Source organism: Scomber japonicus, chromosome 17, assembly GCF_027409825.1.
Source record: "Scomber japonicus isolate fScoJap1 chromosome 17, fScoJap1.pri, whole genome shotgun sequence".
In the NCBI taxonomy this organism is placed as follows: domain Eukaryota; kingdom Metazoa; phylum Chordata; class Actinopteri; order Scombriformes; family Scombridae; genus Scomber; species Scomber japonicus.
Genome location: NC_070594.1, coordinates 20,271,712 through 20,294,222, shown reverse-complemented (window position 1 = coordinate 20,294,222; position 22,511 = coordinate 20,271,712). Strand labels below are relative to the sequence as shown.

The window sequence follows — 22,511 nt, the reverse complement described above, 5'->3', positions numbered from 1 at the left end:
TGCAGTATAAACTATCTTTATTGAAGCCCACATGTTGTTTTTAAATAGAACAAGACAGAGAAGGAACACAGTAGGATTAGAACAACTGGGAGACTACTGTGAAATAATAAACAAAATTAATAATTAGAAAAACAGAATACAGAGACAAGCATAAGTACAGACAATATTTGTTAACATACAGTTTTTTTTATTTTGTTGAGATGAGAATACACTTGGTTACACAATAGATACAGTCAACACATACAATGTATATCCTTGTTAGCCATGGTTACTTAGTTGAATTTGGCAACAAATGGTAAAGGAATGTCGACCTCAATCTGTCTGTCACTTACTCTCACAAATTGCTCAACATTTTTGCTTTTTTCCTTAAGGGTCCTGATGACATTGTTGTGGAAAGCATTCACACGTTTTACCATTGAGGCAATCCAGGACTGGATGTCAACTTGAAGCTGTTCACTAGACATGCCAGACAAAATATTCTGGAGTTTAGCTTTCACAGCTTCTAAATATTCCATAACAATTCTGCGGGCCTGTTGGACCTGCATGGAAACATCAGCCAGGACACGAGAGTTGATGGCATCATTGTATACATCAGTCACAAAAGTTGAGAGCTTCTCAACATTCTGAGATTTTAGGGTTTGAAGGAGCCTCTCACTTTGTTCAGTGGTAAACTGCACAAATTCAGAGAATTTACTAATTATATCTTCCAATTGAATATCTCCCACTTTCCTCACAGTGATAATCACTTGGCGCTGGATTTTCCTCAAAGCTACCAACAAATCATCAAGAATTTCTCTTCCACTGACAACATAGCTTGAGCCAGGGAGGGTAAATTCAATGGCTTTAACATAATCAAGGCCTGCTGTAAACATGGAAGAGAAGTACTGTGGAATCTTTTCAATAGCCTCCTGAGATACATCAGCAACAAAGGCACTCAATTTCTGGTAGACCTCAAGTCCAGACAGCCTCTGTTCAAAGCCAGGGATCTGGAACTTGGTCTCTCTCAGGAATTTAACAACAGCATCAAGAACAATCTCAACTTTCTTTTGGTACTCTTTCAAGAGCAAAATGGTCTTATCTGTGACAGTTGCCATAGTGTTAGAAGGATATACTGCTGCAAGGTTGTCAACAGCCCTCTTAAACATCACTTTACCCTGCTTTCCAGCCTGTTCAAAGGAATCCCCAATGTTTCTAGCCTGGTCATAGATTGCATCATATGTCCTGCCACCATAGGCAGAGACCATTCCCATGACTGCGGGAACCTGGTTCTTCAGTCCCAGCATCATCTCATAGGGCATCTCCGTATTCCAGGTTGTCTGAAGGTTCAACTTCTCAGAGTTCCTCACAGACAACTTCAGACCCAAGATGTCAACATCTGTAGTTGGCTCAGACTGTGGGGAAAACATAAAACATAAAAGATTTTACTACAAATATAAATCACAACAGTTTGCACTGAAATTAACTGTCAATAATTAATTTGTAGGGAAATAAGTCGACAAAAGTGCTCTTACCGGGTAGCTACCATAGAGTCTTGCTTTCACTTGTGCTGGGCGCTTAGTCTGCATTTGAACTGCAATGAGTCCGGCAGATGGAATGGACATAGAGACAACAAGGCCATCCACTGGATTTCCAGTAATTTTGTGGTTGATTTCCATTGACAGATTGGGCAGATTGACTTTTGCTGAGTTGGTGATGGAGGTTCCCACATTTTCATAACTTATGATGATGTTGCTGTCATGGTTTCCCTCTACCATTGAATGTTTTACAGCCAGGACAGAGGCCATTTTGAATCCATCAACCATGTTCACATTGGTGTTGCCCTCAATCTTTCCATTCAGAAGCTCACATTCAGAGGATGAGGAAGCATCAAGTTTCATGATGATCTCGCCCTGGTTAAGGATGCTGGCATCAGTTTTGAGTGTGAGCATTGCTGTTTTCATGGAGAACTCATAGGTCAGATCACCCATTACTGGGATCTTAATGCTCTGAATTTTGGGCAGAGTGATTTCTGGGATTGTCAGCTTGCTAAGAGCAGATGGAACATGCAGAGATGGCATTGTGAAGTCAGGCACTGGAATGGTGAATGTAGACACCTCAACATTCATCACTGGGACTTTGTAGGCTGGGACTGTAATGGTTTTAGGCAATTCAATACCATATTTTTCATACTCTGCCTTTGCTTTGGCATAGGAGGTAACGAGGATGTCAGCAGCCTTATCCGTGCCGATGAGAACATTCTTATGCAGAGTTTTGACATTGGCATTAATGGCATTGATGACTGGGTCCATATTAATGTCAATGGTGATCACATCAAAGTTCTTCATGTACTTTATTTTGGAGTTCATGTCAAATGTCTGCTGGGTTGTGATGAGGAGATTGTGAAGGCCAGTGTCTTTCCACAGTGAGTAGTCTTCCACTCTTGGTGTTCTTATACCAAAAAATGGCACAGTCATTTCAGGAATGGTGATAGGTACTGTCAGTACATCAAGATTTGCTTCTCCATTAATCTGGGAATATATGTTAATTTCCTGTTCACCATTATCCATGGTGATGGAATGGGAGTATTTGTACTGGTTGAATCTAGCCAAACTGTTCCAGCTGGTTTGCTGCACTTCAGAGTTCAGGGTAAGAGCGACGTCATTCTGGAGATCTACCTTTCCAGACAGCTTGAATGGAAGGACAACCTTGGCATTTCCCTTATTCTTGGTGTCAAACGTGAGCTCATCTGGTGTGACCGAAGCAATAACAGAGTTTGAAAGAGTTCCCTCAACCAGTCCAACCAGCTCTGCATCATGAGAGGCAGTAAAATCAATTTTCAGATCTCCAGCCTTAGCCTGGAACTTCACCTTTGCGATGCTGTTCCTCATGAAGGGTGTTTCTGTCTCAGCCTTGGCATCAACAATTACATGGCGGAAAATGCAAATATCAGCAACCACATTTTGATTAGCTTTGACTTGGCTGCAGCCTGTTGCTCCTGTGAAAGTAACTTTGGCTGTATGGAGGTCCATGACCATCTCCATGTCACTCTTGTGGGTTGCCTCATCTGCAAATTCCTGAACTGCATATTTTCCATTGGCAAGATTGTTAATGTTCAGATTGGCAGAACCATCTTCAAGCTTGAAAACTGTCTTTTGACTCATTGATGCATCACTGAAGATGTTGAAGGCTGGCATGTTGACATCATGTTTATAGCTAGTATCTACTGTGATAGACACTCCATTTTCCATAGCAAAGAATGCACTATTGACAAGCTCCGCAACATAGATCTCAGTTGCGACCTTTGCAGTAGTTTCAGCAGATGCTTGAGCTGACAGGCCATAGAAAATCATTGTCCCCTTGTGGTCGAGTGTAATACATGACTGGTCAACCTTGATGTCCTCAGTGATTGACAGACGACTCATCTTGGGCAAAGCAAAATGTGCACTGGCATCCACAGTGAAGTCAAGGACTTTCAAGATAGATGTTGCCTTTGAGTTAAGGTTCATTTTGAATTCTGGTGTGAGTGATGTTGTGGTGGTGTTTTCCAGGTCAGCAGTGGTCCTGAGGTTATAATGAGGTGACATTACTCTGAACTCTCCATAGAGTTTTCCAAAACAGGGAATCTTGCTCATATCTGTCACTTTCTCTTTCAACTCCATAGTGAATGTGTCATAATCAAAAGATTTGATTTTCTGGATCATTCTCATGAAATAGTCACTCATATCATTAATCAGCTGTTTAAAGTCAAAGGAGTGCAGTTCATTCACAAGCTCCTGAGCTGGTACCATAAGCTTTTTGATCAAAGGCTGGATGTCAACTGATCTGAGAGCAGCAAATGCAGACCGAATCTTTTCCTTCACCTGATACTGCTTCATGATTTGAACAGCCTGATCCATTACAGCCTCAACCATCTTCTCAACCTCATAGTTGGAGAGAATCTCTTCTACTTTGCCATACATTACATTGAACTTGTTAGCAATGTTATGCTTCTTCATCCAAGCCATGATAGCATCTTTCATTGACTTCAGCACATTCATGACTTTGTCAGTTGGGAACTTTGCTGCCAGGTTGGTCATGACATTTTCCATTGAGTTGATATACTTCCTCAGATCTTCGACAAATAGGTTGAAGTCAAAGTTTTCAATTACCTCTTTCAGTTCTGACACCTTGTTCTGAAACTTGGCACTGATGTCATATTTGGTGTTGATGTCTTTCAGCATCTCAATGCTCTGGTCCATCAGCATCATCATTGTGGCCTTTACATTTTCGAAGACTGCAGGTAGTTGCTCAATGAAAGGGATCTGAATGAAGTGGCTGTCACTGTTCTTGTCGTATTTCACAAATCCAGAGATGGCATAATCTTGACTAGCTTCACTGAAGAGGGTGGTGGAGACTGCTCCTTTCATCTCAATACCCATTCTCTCTGCATTGTTAAAAGCACCCATTTCTTGTTCAAATCTGTGGTCATTCACATTGGATGTCATCTTCAGTGTGACACTTTGCTCTTGGAGACTGAGCATGCTGTTGAACTTGTTGTCCATATTGGTGTTGATAGTGGCTCTGCCTTCCAGTTCATGAGTGGTTGAGGCTCTGGACTCAAATGAATGTGTGAAGACTAGGGGTTCTGCTTTCAGGAGGAACTTGCTGTATAGTTCGCCGCTCTGCTGTCCATACAGATACATTGCACCATTTGAGTTGAAAATGGCATCAATGTTCAGAGTGAAGGGTTCAGCAACAGTTTTGATTGTGCTGTCCAAACGAAGATTTTGTGATTTGAAGTTGGCAACATTGTTAAACTTCATGGTCAGACCAGCAACTTCCATATCAGTGTCATGTGTCATTTGAGATCCTAGGAGTTTACCATTGGTATTGGACTTAGTAGACAGGACCATGTCAACAAACTTGATTTCATAGGTGTGCTTGAGCTCCTCCTCTGAGAAGGCTCCCATCATCGTTCCAGTCAGCTCCATGTTGTAGGGCTCTGCCTTGAACTGGGCATCATTCACAAAGTTAATCTCCATGATCTTCAGGTCGTTTTTCATCATAACTGAGACTGTGAAACGCTCCATGTTTACTGTGATGTCATGCATGTAGGAGTTTTTCTTGTCAAGGACGTTGTCAGTCTTGGAGCTGAGGGTAAAAGATCTCATTGTCAGAGACAGTGAGTGGGTATTTTCAGTCCTCATCTCGTTGAAAGATCCAACCATGTTGTTGGAGAAAACTAAGCCATCTTCATTCACTCTGAGGTTCACTCTGTTCCTGGTGTTCATGTCAAAGAGGTTACCCTTCAAGATGCTGTTGAGATAAACTTCTGTGCTTGCAATCTTTCCATCAACATTGAGCTCAACTTTGTTCTCCTTAATGCCTCCCTTTGTGGTGAGAGACATGGTGGCACCAGAAGTGTCAAGTCCACCTTGGAAAACATTCTCAAAGGTCATTGGGCTGTGCTGAGCAGTTGTTGTACAGCTGGTGGTCAGGCCATTCATGTTCAGGGTCAAGGTTGCTTTGTGAGAGGCAAGGCTTGCAAAGATGTTAACGGAGGCATCGGCATTGAGCTCCAAGCCAGAGGGACTCATGGACCCGGTAAGCAGAGAATAGGCCCGGTTCTCTGTATCATCAGCTTGATTCTCAATTCTGAGGCTGGCCTGTGCTTCGGAGGCAGAGAACTCCACCTGGCTACGAAGGATTCTCTCAGCAGACTTGGTCACGGAGTCAGACTTGATGGTAAGTGTGACATCCTTGTAGTTAAGGTCAATTTTGGTGGTGTGCTTGATGGGGTCACTGTTCATGTTGGTGTTAGACTCAACCAGAAGTTCGTCATTTTCATATGATGCCTTGATCTTGTTTACAACCTTCAGGATTTCAGAGGTCACACTCAGTGTACTTTCCATTCTTGCTTCTTTTTTCACTGGCTCAACAGAAAAGGTGTGGAGATAAGTGGTGCTGGCAGTCATGGGTCCAATGGACACACTTCCATCTGTGTTGACATCTCCAAAGAACTTGTTTGAGTCTAGGGTGAACTGGTTGGTAATAGTCAGGGAAGTCTCCAGACCCAGAGGGGCACTGGCAAGCATGTTGTATCTTCCTGATGACATGACTTTGTCTGACACAGCAATGGTTTCCATCACATTAACATTTGTTCTCATGAGTTCATGGTCCAGGGAAGCATCCATGGTGAATTTCATGGTTTCTGCTGTTTCGGTAATTTCTGTAGCTCCTTTAAAACAAAATCAGTAAAATATTAGTTAGTATAAACTATTATTTTCTTTCTGTTCTGTTTAATAACAAATGCATATTTTTTCTCATTTAAGAAAATAATCATGAAATCATGATGAAATTACCCTCAGTTGTGAAAGAGAGAAGTTTGATTGGACTGTCAGCCATGACTTTGAATTTGGCCAAGTAGCTAGGAGACTCTGCAGTATTGTTGCCAGCAGACACAATTGTCTCCCAGTTGTAGTAGTTGCTGTTGACCTTAGCAGATGCTTCCACCATTCCCATCAGAGGCAGGGTGATCTCATATTCAGAAGGAATGTTAAAAGTGGGGATTTGGATCTCCTGTGAGTCAAACTCTACACCCAGCTGAGGCATGGAGATGCGTGGAGAGGTGACTGTGGAAGGTATCCTTAGCTCCTCAGATGATTTGCCTCCAAGGGGCAGAGGGACACTGATGGTCAAACGGTCCTGGTTGAACCTGTATCTGACTGCGCTTTCACTGGTGAAAGGAAAAAAACAGAACATTTGTTAAATTTAACTTGAGAGTAAATTTTCTTAGTTTAATATTTAATTAGGACAAAGCTGTACATTTCTCATAATCCATATACAATGTAAATCCTATATTGAGTTTTTGAACAAGTTTTACTTACACGTCCATGAATAGTTTGGCAGGCATGGAGGGCATCTCCACCATTGCTATATTGTCTCTCAGAGTGTTAACATAGGGAACATCAGTTGAGATCTTGTCCATCCAGACATTGCTGGCCTGGTGAAAGAACATCACATTGTTCATGCTTTAGACTGAATGAACTGAATCAGGAAAAACTATTGTCAGGTAAGTCAAGGTCTGTTAAAATAGTTAAAATTATTCTATTCTTTTCACCTCAACTGCCTTGTTGAAGATGTGACGCAGTTTCATGTCAGTCTTGACAATCTGCTGGTCCATGACATCCTCCACAATCTGCCTGACCCAGGCCTGGAGGGCATCATTGTAAGGCACCAGGATCGTAGTATCAGCATTCATGTTGGACTTCAGCTGAACCTCAGCCTGATCTTTACCTGATATACAAAGCATTTAGAATTTAAATTTTACATTTGAAACAGTGTTTGGAAAATCCCTGAAATAATCAATGTTTGAAGTTCATTAGCAGTTTTATTAATAGATGTACCATATTTAAATGTGACTGCCTGAATGGATGAGGTCTCTGGAAGCTTGATATCACTCTTGATCTCCATGGTGATATCGTCAGCATTCTTCATGGTCGCAGTGATGGCAGCATCAGTCTTGAGTGAGGGGACTAACAGCTGAACCTGCACCATGCCATCAGTCATGGCCTGAAGCCTGTGATTAAAAGAAACATGATCTAATCAATGCCTGCATATCAAAAAACTTGACTGTTAGAAGTGGGCATGAGGTTACAATACCTAGCTTTAAATCATAATATGTATTTATCAGTGTGTTTAAACAAAGATTGCAGCTTGCTTGACTTACTGGGCACGGCCAATCAGAGAGAGCTGTGGGACGTTCTTGTTGGTGATCTCGAGAGTAATGGATTTGCCTTTGGTATTGCTGTCAGTCATGCCAACCTTGACACCAGCCTCAACATCAAAGTCAGGTATCTGGATTTGGGTGGTGAATACATTCCTGTTCCTGTTGTATTTTAGGGTGGCTGTAGCCTCAGTAGGTTGAGTGCCTAGTTGGAAAAAAAAAATATCTTTGTTACTGATGTATGTAACCCTACTAAATTAAATTGGAGAGATTGATTCATAGAAAAACTGAAGTCATTTTTTAATATATGATGCTCATACCCTCAGCTCTCAGGATCATCTTCAGTGAATCAACCTTCTGGCGGCCGTCCTTTCCTTCATTAAGGAGATTATAGGCGATGGTAGCCGTGTATTCAGAGACTCCTCTGATAGGCATTACGTCTACAAAATACCTAGGGGTAAGAAAACAAAGATTAAATCTGATGTGTTTTTATATAAATTGTCCACGATATTGTTCTTCGTGTCAAGAAAACCACAAAAGGACATTTCTTGTGTGGTATGTTTGTACCAAAATTAAACTGCCATATCCTTGCGAGTGAATGAATAATAATAATCATTCAGTATATTGTTATTACTTTGACAAAATAATCAGTCTTCCAGCTACAACTTACGTTGCCCATCCGTCCGCGGGGAAGAAAGTAGTTTTATCACCAGCGTCAGCATACATTTTTTTGGTGCACAATCTGACATTAGAGAATAGACGGTCGCAGTTGCTTTCACCCAGTCTGTGTGGGATCTTTGCAGCATAGCCAGCACCCACAGTCCGCACTTGATTGCTATTTTAAAGAAAGAACAGCAAAATCAGTGCCTATCCTCTTATAACTTTGTTGAATGTGCTGCAATTAAGATCTGCAATGCGCTATTGCACCACACAATGGGATACTGTATCATTAAACACCTTACTAGTGGCTTTGTTATTATTGCTGATTAGCTTTCAAGTATAAAAACATTTTTATTAATTATTTAGTGTTATTTGTTACCTGATAGTGAAGAGCTTTGTGTTGCTCTCTGGAACAGGGATGGAGAACTTGACCTGGTTCTGCTCCATGGTGATCTTGGCATTGACTGTGCTCTCATGGTACATGTTGGTGTGCATCTCAATAGCGGAGACAACAAATTCAGGGACATGGACTCCCATTTGAGTCACAAACTCAACTCCAACAGAGGGCTTGAAGAGCAGTTCCTTCTGTGAACGTAACAGATCACATGAAATGAGGAAGGATGCAGGGTTATGAAAAATACCAAATAATTCCTCTACAATCAAATAACTACTACTAAAATCTCAGACAACAGGGAATACTACTACTATTTTCATTATATATTTTAATAATACAAAGATTTTAATTATTTACCATGTTTGGAGTTATCTGAAGGCCTCCCTTTGCACCAGGAGTAAAGGTACCAGACAGAGCAAATGTCAGAGGTAAGCCAGATGCTGTTGGCAAGATGAATTTGTTGTCCATGAAGATGTAATGGGCAAAGAACTCATTGTCAGTGCTGGACATCAGTTTAGCCATGATCTGAAAAACAGAATGAACGGTCAATTTGAATGCTTTCTTTCTGTGTTAAAGAAAAAGTTTTTCTGGGCAGACATTTTATGAAATGGGTAAAAGGAATAATGAACAATACCTGAGTGGGAAGGATCTTGAAGAAAATCTCTGTATACATCCTGATGTTATTGGCAATAACCCTCAGATCGCTGCCCTTGATGAAGCCAAGCTCAGCTTCCATGATTCTAAGGTAGGCCATGGACTCTGGGGACTCCTGATTCTGCAGATCTTTAACCAGCTTGGTGAAACTGCGCTCAATGTCTCTCAGGAGATTTTTGGGAACCTTAGGAAAGATTTCCATTGAATTCTAATTAGCATTAGTGGTGATAATATCAGCAGAAATTGATTAATGAAAAATTAGAGTGTTCAACTGAAATAATGAGTCACATAATATACCTGCTGTCCTTCTGATTTCAGGGGAGCAACCCATTTGTCCAGAACTTCTTTGATCTTAATTGGCATCTTATCCTCAGCCCAGTACAGTGCCTTGGACACAGTGTCTGGGAAGAACCCGTTCTTTCCAAACAAAGCATCAATGGCTGGTTCGAAGCCCCTTCCATCCATGCCAACCTACCAGAGGAACAAAGATAATTTGATTCAAAAACAGTTGAAAAGCAGACTTTAACACAGTTAGTGTCTGAATTTTGGACAAATAATACATAAAATGCTATTTAGGTTTAATTTCAGTGGCAGATAAGTAGGGTTAAACAAACTTTCTATTGTTAGTATTAAAATGTACATACCTCCCAAAGATCCATATTGTAACCAAAAGCTTTCAGGGTAGTTTCCAGCAAGACCTCTCTGGGCAACTGGCTATTAGGATCAAATACAATGTTCCCCTGAATGTTGGCCTGCATGTTTTCTTGTGCCATGCCCAGTTTGTAGTTGCGAGACAGTGTGGTGTAGTCATTGTGTGTGGCAACATCTGTGCCCTGAAGGGCATCCATTATCTTCTCACCAAGCCTGAGGTAAAAAAAAATCATAACAATTACTTTAATATATGTATTTGGGTTGTTAAATCAGCACAGTATTTCCATGAATTAAGGCATGATTTAATGTAGTGGCACTCCATTCTTACTTCTGGGTCTCTGAATCAGTGGAGGAAATGATATTGTAGATGTGGGAGGTCACAAAGGCCTTGACCTGAGTGTTTTGCTCCTGATTAAACAGCTTCTTCACCATCTCAATGTCACTGTCCTGGGGATTCCTCATCAGAATCAGGTAGGCTGCCAGGCGCTTCTGTACAGCACCCTTGGGGTACTGGCAGACTCTCTGGAGATTAGAACGAACCTGGATAGGAAAAGAAGAGTAATGTGTTTTTCACTATGTTTCAAGAAACTCGTCACTCTGAAGCTGATAAATGGGTACAGTTTTTCCATGGAGGAGGCTGTTAGTTACCTCATCTGTCACAGACATGCGTCTGAAAGCCTGGATGGCGGCGAGCTGCACAGACAGAGTGGTTGCAGGCTGTCTCATGCACTTCAGCATAATGGACTTCATCGCTGGATCAGCAGCTTCCATTGCGTCTCCCATGTTTCCAACAACCTGGATGGAATAGTAAAGAAAATCAGAAAAATACATGGAATTGGAAATTGCCATATAAGATTGCGTTTTTAAAAGAGATATAAATTCAAAGCTCATCGCTTTACCCTCAAGGTCAGGAAAGTCAGATCTTTCTCCCCAGCGCAGTCTGCGCCCAGAATGGAAGCCATGAACTCAGAAACAGCAGTGATCTCAGGGGTGACTTTGCCCTCAGCCTGGTACAGTCTAGTGATAAAGACAGTCATTAGTTACAACAGGAACTGCTCATGTCTAAAACACTGGGTAGACCTTTCCTAATTTTAAAAAGATGGTATATAGGTGTACTTACTTCCTGACTGCATTGCTCAGGGCATACATGATCGGTCTGCTCTGCTTCTTCTGAGCCATTGCCAGCATGTCATTGACCATGAGGCGGGAGGGGTTAGGCAGCAGTCCCAGGGCATAGACAGTAGTATCAACTTCAAGAACAGCAGATTCGTCAAAGGTTCTGAGGACCTTCAGCATAGCGCTGGTACACTCTGGGGTTCCGCACTGAACCAGAGCTTGCCATGCCAGAGACATGGAAATGTCAGTCATCTCAAGAGCAGCAGATCCTAGGACATCAACCTTCAGGCCACGGAGCTCAGACACCAGCTTATGGAACAGGCTGGCTCGCTGCTTGACATCAGTAGGGCCCTGTGTCAGTTCCTGCATTGTGGCAATGACAGCATCCTTGGTTTGCACAGGGGACTTGTTGTCAGCAACATCCATAGGCAAGAACTTCAGGTTGGCCTCATCTGTGCAGAATTATAACACAATTAGTGAGGAAATGCAAGAAATTATAACACATTTGAGATACTGAGCAAATATTTGATGTTTTAGAACATATTCTTAAAACAAAAATACTCACTGCGGTCAAAGACTCTGTCATTGATCTTGGCGGTCTCTCTCAGAGTCACAGTTTGCTTTACCACAGTAGAAATTCCATATTCACCCCTGTTTGCAGAAAAATTAATTGCAACAAATTAATAACATTAGAACATGATTACATTTGGTCAGTAATTATTTTATTTTATTCAAATTGTCTACATTTGTTAAAACTGTTTGAAAATATGAGTCAGTGCTTAATATTAAACAACAAAATGTTCATAATCAGAACAAAATAACTCATAAATATACCAATGTTAAGACATATATGAGTAGAAAAACCCAAAGTTCAAATTAATATTTTTTACTCTTTAGAATAGGCATCCCCTGCTCACTCTGAACATGGATCACTTTGACGGCCTAAAATACTGGTAAATTACATACTCCTCTAAGATTTTGTTGGTGCTTTGTTTTTGTAAAAATTACCCGTGGGAGAAGGGCATGTAGATGTGTTTCTCTGTGCAAGTTCCACTGGTCATGTGCTTCTTCTGGTTGTCAAACTGGTAGTTGCAAGTCTGGGTGCTTCTAATCATCTTGGACAGAGGATAGTTCTGATGGGAGAGAGACAACAAGAAAACATCCATGTTTTGTTAGATTTTACAGAAGAGCAGACTTCTTGGAAAATATACGATATAGCCAAGTTTGACTTTTTTCATCTTCACTAGGCCTTCTTTGCTCTTTAGTGTTTTTGTTGATATATACATTTTAAAAAATAGTGTCTTGAAAAACATATGATTCAGGTTAGTTAAAAGGATTTAAAACATATAATTGTGCCTTAAGTTTAGTTTTTGAAGCTTACCATGCCAGAGATGAGCGCCAGGGGACTGGTGTCCTGTCTGCGGGCCATGAACCAGTCACATTTGGAAAGATCCCTGCTGACAGTGACATCTGTGGCAATGTCCTCTCTGGTGTTGACGGTGAAGTCGGTGGGACAGACTCCATGCACGGTGGCCTGAAAAAATGATTAGAGAATCATTAGTATTGAGAAGGTTGGAAAGAATTCAAAGGAACGAAGTTGCCACAGCTGGGGTGGTAAACATGCTTTCTTTCCTATAGCACTTTATCAATTGATCTGAAAGATTGCCCCTCTATTATATTATATATATATATATTATATCTATATTATCTATTTTGAGAGCAGATGATGTCATTAACAAGATAAACCTATCTAGGACTTTGACCTACAGCTGAAGATTGTCATTTGTGAGAACATGATGTTACAGGCATGCATTTATCACCTGTGACTGGGGCATCTTATCTATTCATTGTGCAACTTGTTTATCTTTTCATGACTCCACACCACAAATGGGATCCAACTCTACTTGGTGACTCTGGCCTGAATTGATTTATGACTGTGTGCTCTGATAAAACAAAAAAAAAATCAGTAATAAACAGGCAGGGGAGCAGGTCATACCATTTCTTTGTTCCTCTCCTCTTCCATTACTGGCACGATGAGAGCAGAGACGATTCCCCTCTTGATGTTCAAGATGTTGACAGGCTCATCATCCTCAGGGAAGAGTTTGACATCAGTCTGTCCTTCAACTGTGATCTTCAAAACGTTCCTGTTGACATGGGCAGAAAAACATGATCATTTACAACCTGATTTCGTTCATCATCTCCATGTACTTACTCAATTTGTATTATTTTTCTGACCACATAGACTTCAGTTTTCAAACTGAACATTAAAGATGACTAAATCTTTTCTGGAAGAATAAAGAGGTACTTACTTGGCCATGGCAGCTTGGAAAGCCTCAGTTCCCTCAACAGGACGATACACTGTGCTTCCGTCTGTTTCCACCAGAGAAATCTCACTCAGAGAACATTCTGTTGTGCGAAGGATGAAGCTACAGGTCTGGGGCACATCAACCTCAACCTGTGCAGCAGATTAAATATTGTTTTTAGAACCAATGTTTTCCATTCAGGGTCAGGGGATTGTCATGTTTGTGGTAATGATCAGGGCTGTGAGACATACTTTGCAGGAGATTTTGGGGCTGCTCTTGTTGTCAGTGGCTCTGGTCATGCCGTTAAAGGTCTCAGCTTCGTAGTCGTACACAAACCCCCTGAAGTTCTTGAATCTTTTGGACACTAAAAAGTATTTGAAAAACCATGTTAGAAAATTGTAACATTAATGATTTAAACACTGTACATTCTTTTACACTAATATACAATATAACAGGCTTTATATACTTTTGTCTACTTTAAATTGATGGTAAAAACTAAGAGATCATCAGTAAGGATTCAAAGGCGGTGATCTACTTTCTTGTAGTGATGTACCGGTATATTTCAAGTTAAGTGGTGGGTTAACAGCCGAACATTACAATAATTAATGAAAATAATAACGAAGAAGCAACTTACAAAAGCATCCTGAGGGTTGTTCATCAACACTTCTCACATCTTGCTCTGTAAAAGATAAAAAATTGTTGCTTGACTTTTTAAAAACCCAGATCCTGCTCAAAAAATAAATAGTTCAAATCACATTTACATTTCTCATTAACTCATTGCTGAGTGTTGAATTTTGCTTGTCAGTGATTTCAAAAATGATTCTCTATTTGAGTAGCAATGACAATGAATGTAACAATAATGATAAAAACACTATTACTAAAAATACACAGCATGATATTATATACTACTGGAATTATGAATATGGTACAAACAAAACTTAAAGTGTAATTAAATACTAAGAAACAAACATCTTACAACTGTTTTTCTCAAATAGATTTGGATTTATAAAATACCCTTAAATTCCATTAGCTTTAAAATAAAAATGTTAATACTTACGGGCTAGGGTGTACGTGCCCAACAGCAGCAAAAGGCAGAGCTTTGTACTCCCCATGATGGGTTTAGTAAAGCTCCTTGAAGCCTAAGGTACAGAGAGCCTCCCTCTTTCAGTGAAGACTAATCCTTTGCCTCAGTCTTTTGGCTTTTATAGTCCTCCAGTCTTACTGTATGTGATCACCAGGACTTGCAAATGTGTTGCCCTTGTTCCAAAGTCTGAACAGTCCTTGTGGCAGGCCAAAGGTAAAAACGTTTCACAAACCAAGACTTGTCTGTCAGCACTGGGTGAGGGTGGTCTGTGTGATAATGTTGTGCTTATCTGTCTTTTGTTTAGTGTTTGGGGTTGTGTTCTTGAGACTCAAAGCTCAAATTGAATTCAGTTTTGAAGCAAGAAGTTAATATAATTGTGTTTTTCATGATCTAATACATACCTTTATCTAAAAAAAAAGCTGCTTGCAATAAGATCGCTGTCATAAAATATAATCTCAGTTACCAACCTTGATTGCTTTGTTTGTAGTGTTCAAAGGGCAGCACACAAATAAACTAATTTGTTAGTACGTGCATCTGTGTGGGCCATTTAGTTTTTCATTCTGGATGCTCAAAAAAGTATTATCTGAAAGTTGAATTGATTGTTATACTTTTGACTTTTCTCAAGGTCTAATTGTACACTTGTTCAACCTAATCAAAAGGAGGTTGATAGAGGCACTTTTTTATTTAAACCTTTTGAGCACAAAGATTTTATTATAGTATCCCTCAAACATCCATTAATACATGTAAGTCTCTTAGAAACTTACATGTCAACCTTTGTCCCATGACCTTTTTATTATATGAATCATAACGACAGAGAATCGAAACCTGAGTCACCTGCTGCTTTTGTTACTTGGGAGTGTAGTGAGACCACATATCAGAGCTTGTCTTAAATCTGTAGCATTAATTCTTTTATACTGTATATCTATTTATATCTTATTATTATTATTTTCATAGTATTAAAAGAACAGGTCTAAGAGACAGTGGCTACTTGGCATAAATAATGGCTGCTTTCCATTTAGGTATGTCAGTTCATTGACTCTGAGATTTTGCGCATTATGTAACCTGGATGGTTTACTGGAAACATGAATGGAGTGGAGCCATTATTAATGTTATTACCAGTCTTTGCTTTTCCTGTTATGACAATTTAAACTGTCTTTTCAAGAAATCTTTGCCATTACTGAGCTGACTTTGGTTATTATTCATTATCCACTTGTTGTGAGTGTTAAGTCTTGAGTGTTTACTGAACCATGGTTGTGCCATTGTATTTAACCATTATTCAACTATTCATTAGTTAGTCTTTATTAAGATTGGCTCAATAGTCAGATGTGACTCTGTCTCATAATGTCCATCACAGTGGATTAAAATTACAATCCTTTGTGTCATATTTTAGTGGGAGCATTAGTAGGAAAAACCCAAGTCAGAGTCAGTGACACCTGAAATTTGTTTAAATAAGAAATAAAAGAACAATACATTTGTCAATTAAACTTTGTTGATTAAGTTAGTCTGTTTGAAAGATTGGTGTCTTATCACTTTTGTCTTTGCGAACCTTTTACCTGATAAGGGAATTCTATGAAAGCTGTCTCATCTGGATTACAACAGAAGTGAACTCAAGATAAGTCAGTGAGGCAGAGGAAGACAGTCTGGTGTTGCATAACAGTCAGTAAAGACAGTGCTGTTCACAGTAATTACAGAGAAAATATATCACTGCGCCTGAAGCAAAAAGCCGTAATTAAAAGTTAGAGTGTGACAATTGAAAAGGCAGTTGCAGATTTAGCTGAACTCTTCTTTGGTGGGATTGTTGAGATGTAACAGCATTCCCAATGTTGCTGTAAATTATTCAATCAGTCAAAGACAAGTTAATATAGAGAAGTGGTTACAAAACATAAAATATCCTTTGATCCTATAGATATCCTGTAAAACTTGAATAATTAACGATCAGGTTTTAATTTCTTGAAACCTGTTTTGTAGAATAATCTACCATCCAGGTAGGCTGCCTGGTTAGCACAAAAACACAGACACAATTTGAGGAAATGATATTGGCATCCAACCCTTTCTGTCACATCAAAACATGTTCGCCAATGTCCAAATGTCTCCACCGATACTGATCAATATATTATCCACATTAATTTTTGCCACCCCTTTGTCTGCTGGACTTCTGAGCTTAAGTCAAAGTTCATTCCGTGAAGCTGATATGTTGTACTTTAATCACAGTGATCACTCAGTGTTGTTGTGAAAGAGAGATAACTCATTAAATCAATGTGGTTCAATAGGTTATACATGACTACATTATATGGCTACAGTCTAGTAATCAGGATCCTCAAAATGTTCTCAGTGGTCCTCAAAACCAGTGTGGATGCAGCACTTCTGACTAGTAAGATCCAGGTGTCAAAATAATGAATGGGGGGAAAAGTGGTAATAGGTGTTTAAAGAACAAGGATAATGTATTATTATTTCAAAGAAACCAATAAAAAACATACAAGCAAAAGTTATGTTCAGCAAAAACATCAGCACCTCTAAAAGGGACTTAATTGTTTAATATGCAGATAATTCTAAACTCAGTGAACTATATAAGGCCTTGCTTATAATCTGGTTTTGTATCACTCTGGACCCTTACAAAATTAGTTGGAGGCAGACTAATCATTGTTTTAAGTGTGCTCAGCAAATCAACTCACCTCTGTAGTAGTGGTGATAGAGGCTTGACTTGCTGATGCAGTAGGAGTCATAACTATACAGCACATGGTAAAAATGATAGATAAGATGTTTCTGACTGAAAAACAGAATTGCAACAAGAACAGATAAAATTGTAAATCATACTGTACATTCAAATCATTACTGGATAGAGCTTTAAGAGTTAGAGGTAATATACATAAATTAATAAACAAGCTTATATATTATATAAGTGAAACATAACAGATAGATAGATTGATAATGATGAAAATAATCACCAGGTGCAGCTATACACCTAGCTAAGCCTAATGCAGTCTAACACAATAAATTATTGTAATGTTAATTCAACTTCAGCAGTATTTTGTGGTGTTGTTTAATTGTTTCTAATATTCAGTGAATTAAATTTAACATACAAATATAGTCATACACACATAAATATAATATACACATAATAAGTCAACATCATACAAGAACAAGTGAACATTATTACTTTCATGTAGGGAGTTTTGCAGGCCTGTTGTATAAAACCACTAGGGTTAGTTTTGGCTAGGTGTGCCTAATAATATGGCAACTGAGTGTGTTTTGTAAAAGATGGGCTCATGTTCAATGTGATATAGAATTTAGAGCTGTAACAATTAGTCAGTTCACTGATTAGTTGCCACTACTAGATTAGCCCACAACTATTTTGATAATTGATTTAAAAAAGACGAAGAAATATCCAAATAATCTGATTTCAGTTTATGAAATGTGAATACTTCCTGGTTTCTTTTGTCTTCTATGACACTAAACTGTATATCTTAGGGTAATGGAATATTGTGGACAAAACAAGATATATAAAGATGTAATCTTGGGATTTGCACAATGGTAGTTTATATTTTTCACCATTTTATGGAATTTTATACACCCAACAACTGATTAATTGAGAAAATAATAAGCAGATTAATCAATAATGGAAATAACCATTAGTTGCAGCCCTAATAGAATTATAATTGTATTATTCTGAGGTTAATTTACACAACATTACTAAAAACAAACAGACAGCAACTAAACTAGAATTTAACTTGTTTCAAAATCCTCTTTTAGCTAGCACAATAAAAGGCTTGAATATATTTTATATCTGAGCTGTGCAGTAGTAGAAAGTCAGTGACAGTCAGCCAGTCAGTACAAAATCAATGATCATTTGAATCAGACAACAACAGGGCATGGATGAATTATAAAAGCTGGATACTGAACCAAAAATGGTGCACATTCCTACGGTGGCCGAGACCCGCCATAGCTGCAAATAAAAGTAACGCTGCAAACAAAAAGAAACGCTGCTGCAAATAAAAAGAAACGCTGCTGCATATAAAAGAAACGCTGCAAATAAAAAGACACACCGCAGCAAACAAAAAAAACGCTGCAAATAAAAACAAACGCCGCTGCAAATAAAAAAAAGCCACAACGGAAGTGGATTACCGGGGACTGTTTTTGCCGAAACACCGGAAGAAGAAACAACAACAACAGGACTACGAATTGGAAAACGAACTTGTTGTATTGTTAGCTTCGGCTAACACGGGGAGACCACTAACAAGAGTGGAAACAGCCGACGGCTACATAGTTCCGGCAGCTTATTACTGTCGTCGTTGTTGTTGTTGCTTGTACGTGTAGGTCAGGAAAAGACGTAAAAGGGACCGTATATGGTTTGTTATATGTTATTACGTTACGTGTTGGACTAAATACATGGACATATTGAGGAAAGTATTTCGATGTTATGGAAACGGATTTCATATTTCACAAGAATGGATACTTGGCGAGCTGTACAGAAAGTCCCGAGTCATAAGATGATCGTTGTGGATAAAGGGAAGACTTTGAAGGTATGTAGAGATTATAGCTGTTTTTACTTTAGCTGAGTGGCTAGCCGAGCCAATCGCTAATACTATTACGGCTGTGAGCAACCAATATAATTCGTGGGTGGTCTTGAATGAATCAGGGCAACCTATGCTTTCTAACAATGTACGGCATGAATAAATATGTTTAAGGGTTGGTGTTTAAAACATTCAGAAGGACTTGTGGCTACCTCCCAACCTCCGACCCGTCCCGTAGGCGGAACAGCGTGTTTTAAGTGTCTGCAGTTCCGATCCTCATCCCCATGTTGGCTGAAACAGACAAGTCACCCTCAAACATGCTGAAAACCATATTGATGTTTGGTTTGCAGTTAGTCATCCCTAATGTTTATGTGGCTTTGAGGATGTTCCTCACGTTGCCGGTGACAAACTGTGAGGACACAGCTTAAACTTCACATTAATCCAAATAATTATTGTTACCCACGCCTGATTATTGTTATTATGATTATTAATGATACAAACAACAACAACAACGACAGTAATAAGCTGCCGGAACTATGTAGCCGTCAGTTGTTTCCACTCTCGTTAGTAGTCTCCCCGTGTTAGCCGAAGCTAACAATACACCGGCATTCTCCAGTTCAACTTCAAACCTGGGCCTACATCGCCTGACCAAATAACACATTAAAAAGTACATGTAGCGACATTAAACACTACCATTTTCACTTACTTTCTAGTTCGTTTTCCAATTCGTAGTCATGTTGTTGTTGTTTCTTCTTCCGGTGTTTCGGCAAAAACAGTCCCCGGTAATCCACTTCCGTTGTGGCTTTTTTTTATTTGCATCGTTTTTTTTATTATATGCTGCGGTGTTTTTTTTTGTTTGCTGCGGTGTTTCTTTTATTTGCAGCGTTTTTTTTGTTTGCTGCGGTGTGTCTTTTTATTTGCAGCGTTTCTTTTATATGCAGCAGCGTTTCTTTTTATTTGCAGCAGCGTTTGTTTTTGTTTGCAGCGTTACTTTTATTTGCAGCTATGGCGGGTCTCGGCCACCGTACCATTCAGTCCATTAAGAATTGTTTGGCTGGCGCCTACACCAAAAAAAGTTTACCGCTACTGAGTTTATTGCCATGTTATGTGGCCCACTGAATATGTGCAGTAGTGTTTCCCCTGCTGGCCCTATCCACAACTTCCCACTCGACCCATAGACGTTACATCGTGATTACGTCACAGATTTTAAAATAGCTTTCAGCTCAAGGAAGATTTTACAAATATAAAACCTCCATTGATTCATAATAGAAAGAGTCACAATTGACCTTGTCTGCTGTTTGAGGTGTATTGTCAACACTTTTACAGATATCTCTTTTACAATCGTCATCTTAAGGGAAAATGCTTTTTGGCCACAAGGGGAGCTAAGCAGGCTGAGCTGAGTCACCCTATCCAGCTCTTATAGTACCTCAAAGCTAGAGGAATATAAAGTTGGACATCATGACAGCTCCTCAAAAGTGAAGCCAAAAACATTTTGATCGACCCCATGTAATTAGTTATTTGAGAATATAAAAAGGGCTGTGATGGACAAACCTCCGTCAGGCGATAGGATGACTGACGGGCGTGTCCTGTGGGCCATCACCCTCTGCCTCCAAATGATGTCACACAAGCAAGATGGCAGCTCATGGATAGGAGAGCTTTTAGCTTCACTTTTGCATAGCAGTTATGGATGTATTATGATAGAGATAGGAAGTGGAGACAAGTCCTCCATATTTGTACACAGTCAATGGTATTATGAATTTAGCTCCTACCTCATCTGACATTTCCTGTTCTTCTAAAGCTGGTCTTGTTGGAGTCAGAAGCTTAGTAGGTTGTTCACTATTTTAACTTAACACTTAGCTAAATTTGTGTTGCCAAGAGCTGAAGTTTCAATACTGGTACTGTTAAATTGCTGAATATGTCATGTGTTTCAGTCTCTGTGAGTTGTTACACCATGCAAACAAAACAACTGACTTTACTGAGGTATTGTGTCACGATAACTAAATTGACATATCTCGCTAGCATCTTATAAGAAGGTATAATTTCAAGGACTTTAAGGACCAGTGAGAAGGATTAGTGTCATTTAGCAGTGAGGTTGCAGATTGCAACCAGCTGAATGCCCCCCACCAACTATAGTCCAATAGCTGGAAGTTCAGCTGTTACAGTTATCCATGATAATTTGGATAATTTAAATGTGCTTTTGCAATTAACACACATAGCTATTAGTCATTGTTCTTGTTACTTCTTTTTCTGTGTTTGCTCTCCTGGGTGTGTGAGAAATGAATTGCATGGCAACCTAGAATCTACAATGTTTCTGCAGCCCTTATGATCAATTCCACATTGGAGCATGTGATAGTTGATAGGGTTGGATTGATTCTTATACTGTATGCTTATACCAGTATTGTTACCAGGGTTTAGCATGTATAAAAGAATATAAAATGCAGATAAATATTACAATTATTTATTATACTTGCATGTATGTAATGAATTGATGATGTATTCCTTTTAACTGCTTTGGGTTCAGGGTGCTGGTCACACTATCATGACTCATAAGGATACTACAATTGAGTGCTGTGTTGATATGTCTACTGTGAAATAGGCCTATTATGTAGCCACAATGAAAGTGTAATCTTAAGACCCCCATCCCAATCAGGGTATTGTTTAAAAAAAAAGAATAATAAAACAAGTTTAATTGATTTGCAATTGATTTGGGTCTAAGTACGTTCCTCAAGGTGCTAAAAAGCCTTACTTTACAATTAAAGAAATGTGTTTCAGGTTTGGGTTTGTATGCTTTCAAAATTTGAGGAATGGTCCTCATCTCAGTTTTGAGAAGCTAGAATAACTTTAATGATAAAGTTTTTGAAACTATGGAAACAGTTGAGACTGAACTTGTGGGGAATAGTAGTCAGGACAGCCACTCTAACACAGAAATAGAGTGTGCAGCAGTTGGTGCAAAGTAAAACCAGATGGGCATGTTGTTGAGTTACCTTAGTTGCTGATCCCCGTCAGCTTATAAGTAATTGTACTTATTAAACAGTGTATTGAGACAGGTGATTATGAGTGAAGTAATGCTTGTTTATACAGTACATTCCATTTTGTACACATGACACATGGTATACTGTACGTGTGACTGTAGTTGACCAACAGAAAGACTTAAAACATAAATTAGCAATAAACCCATATTAGTTGGCCTAGCATCTTGAGCTTCCATAAGTCATCAAACATGTTGAAGCTGGCTGTTGTTTAGTAGGTTTTCATTTACTGCATGTTAATATTAAGAACAGCTGGCTGGCATGCGGGTAGGTGTCTTACATAAAAGCACAGCAGAAAAAGGATTGGAATTGTTGAAACTGTATGTGGAAACTGTTATTTCAAGTGTAGTTTGGATTACACTTCACCTGCTTTGGGGCAGAGGGCAGTACAATTCCAACACTGCCCTACATCTCACTGTTCAGTA

At 39.3% G+C, this 22,511-nt stretch overlaps 1 protein-coding gene across 1 annotated transcript; it reads right to left on the bottom strand.

The window, feature by feature from the left end:
• Positions 1-14,665, bottom strand: LOC128377266 (apolipoprotein B-100-like). The gene is made up of 26 exons (XM_053337185.1): positions 14,520-14,665; positions 14,097-14,141; positions 13,714-13,826; positions 13,469-13,614; positions 13,156-13,303; positions 12,541-12,693; positions 12,168-12,292; positions 11,725-11,810; positions 11,164-11,611; positions 10,943-11,060; positions 10,692-10,838; positions 10,372-10,583; positions 10,037-10,256; positions 9,690-9,863; positions 9,373-9,576; positions 9,096-9,263; positions 8,724-8,929; positions 8,355-8,519; positions 8,005-8,135; positions 7,688-7,889; positions 7,365-7,537; positions 7,079-7,254; positions 6,846-6,961; positions 6,321-6,694; positions 1,512-6,196; positions 1-1,391 (listed from the first exon to the last, which is right to left on the bottom strand). The coding sequence occupies exons 1-26, from the start codon at positions 14,572-14,574 to the stop codon at positions 273-275; spliced, it is 9,909 nt and encodes a 3,302-aa protein (XP_053193160.1). The 5' UTR covers positions 14,575-14,665; the 3' UTR covers positions 1-272.
• Between the last annotated feature and the right edge of the window lie 7,846 nt (positions 14,666-22,511).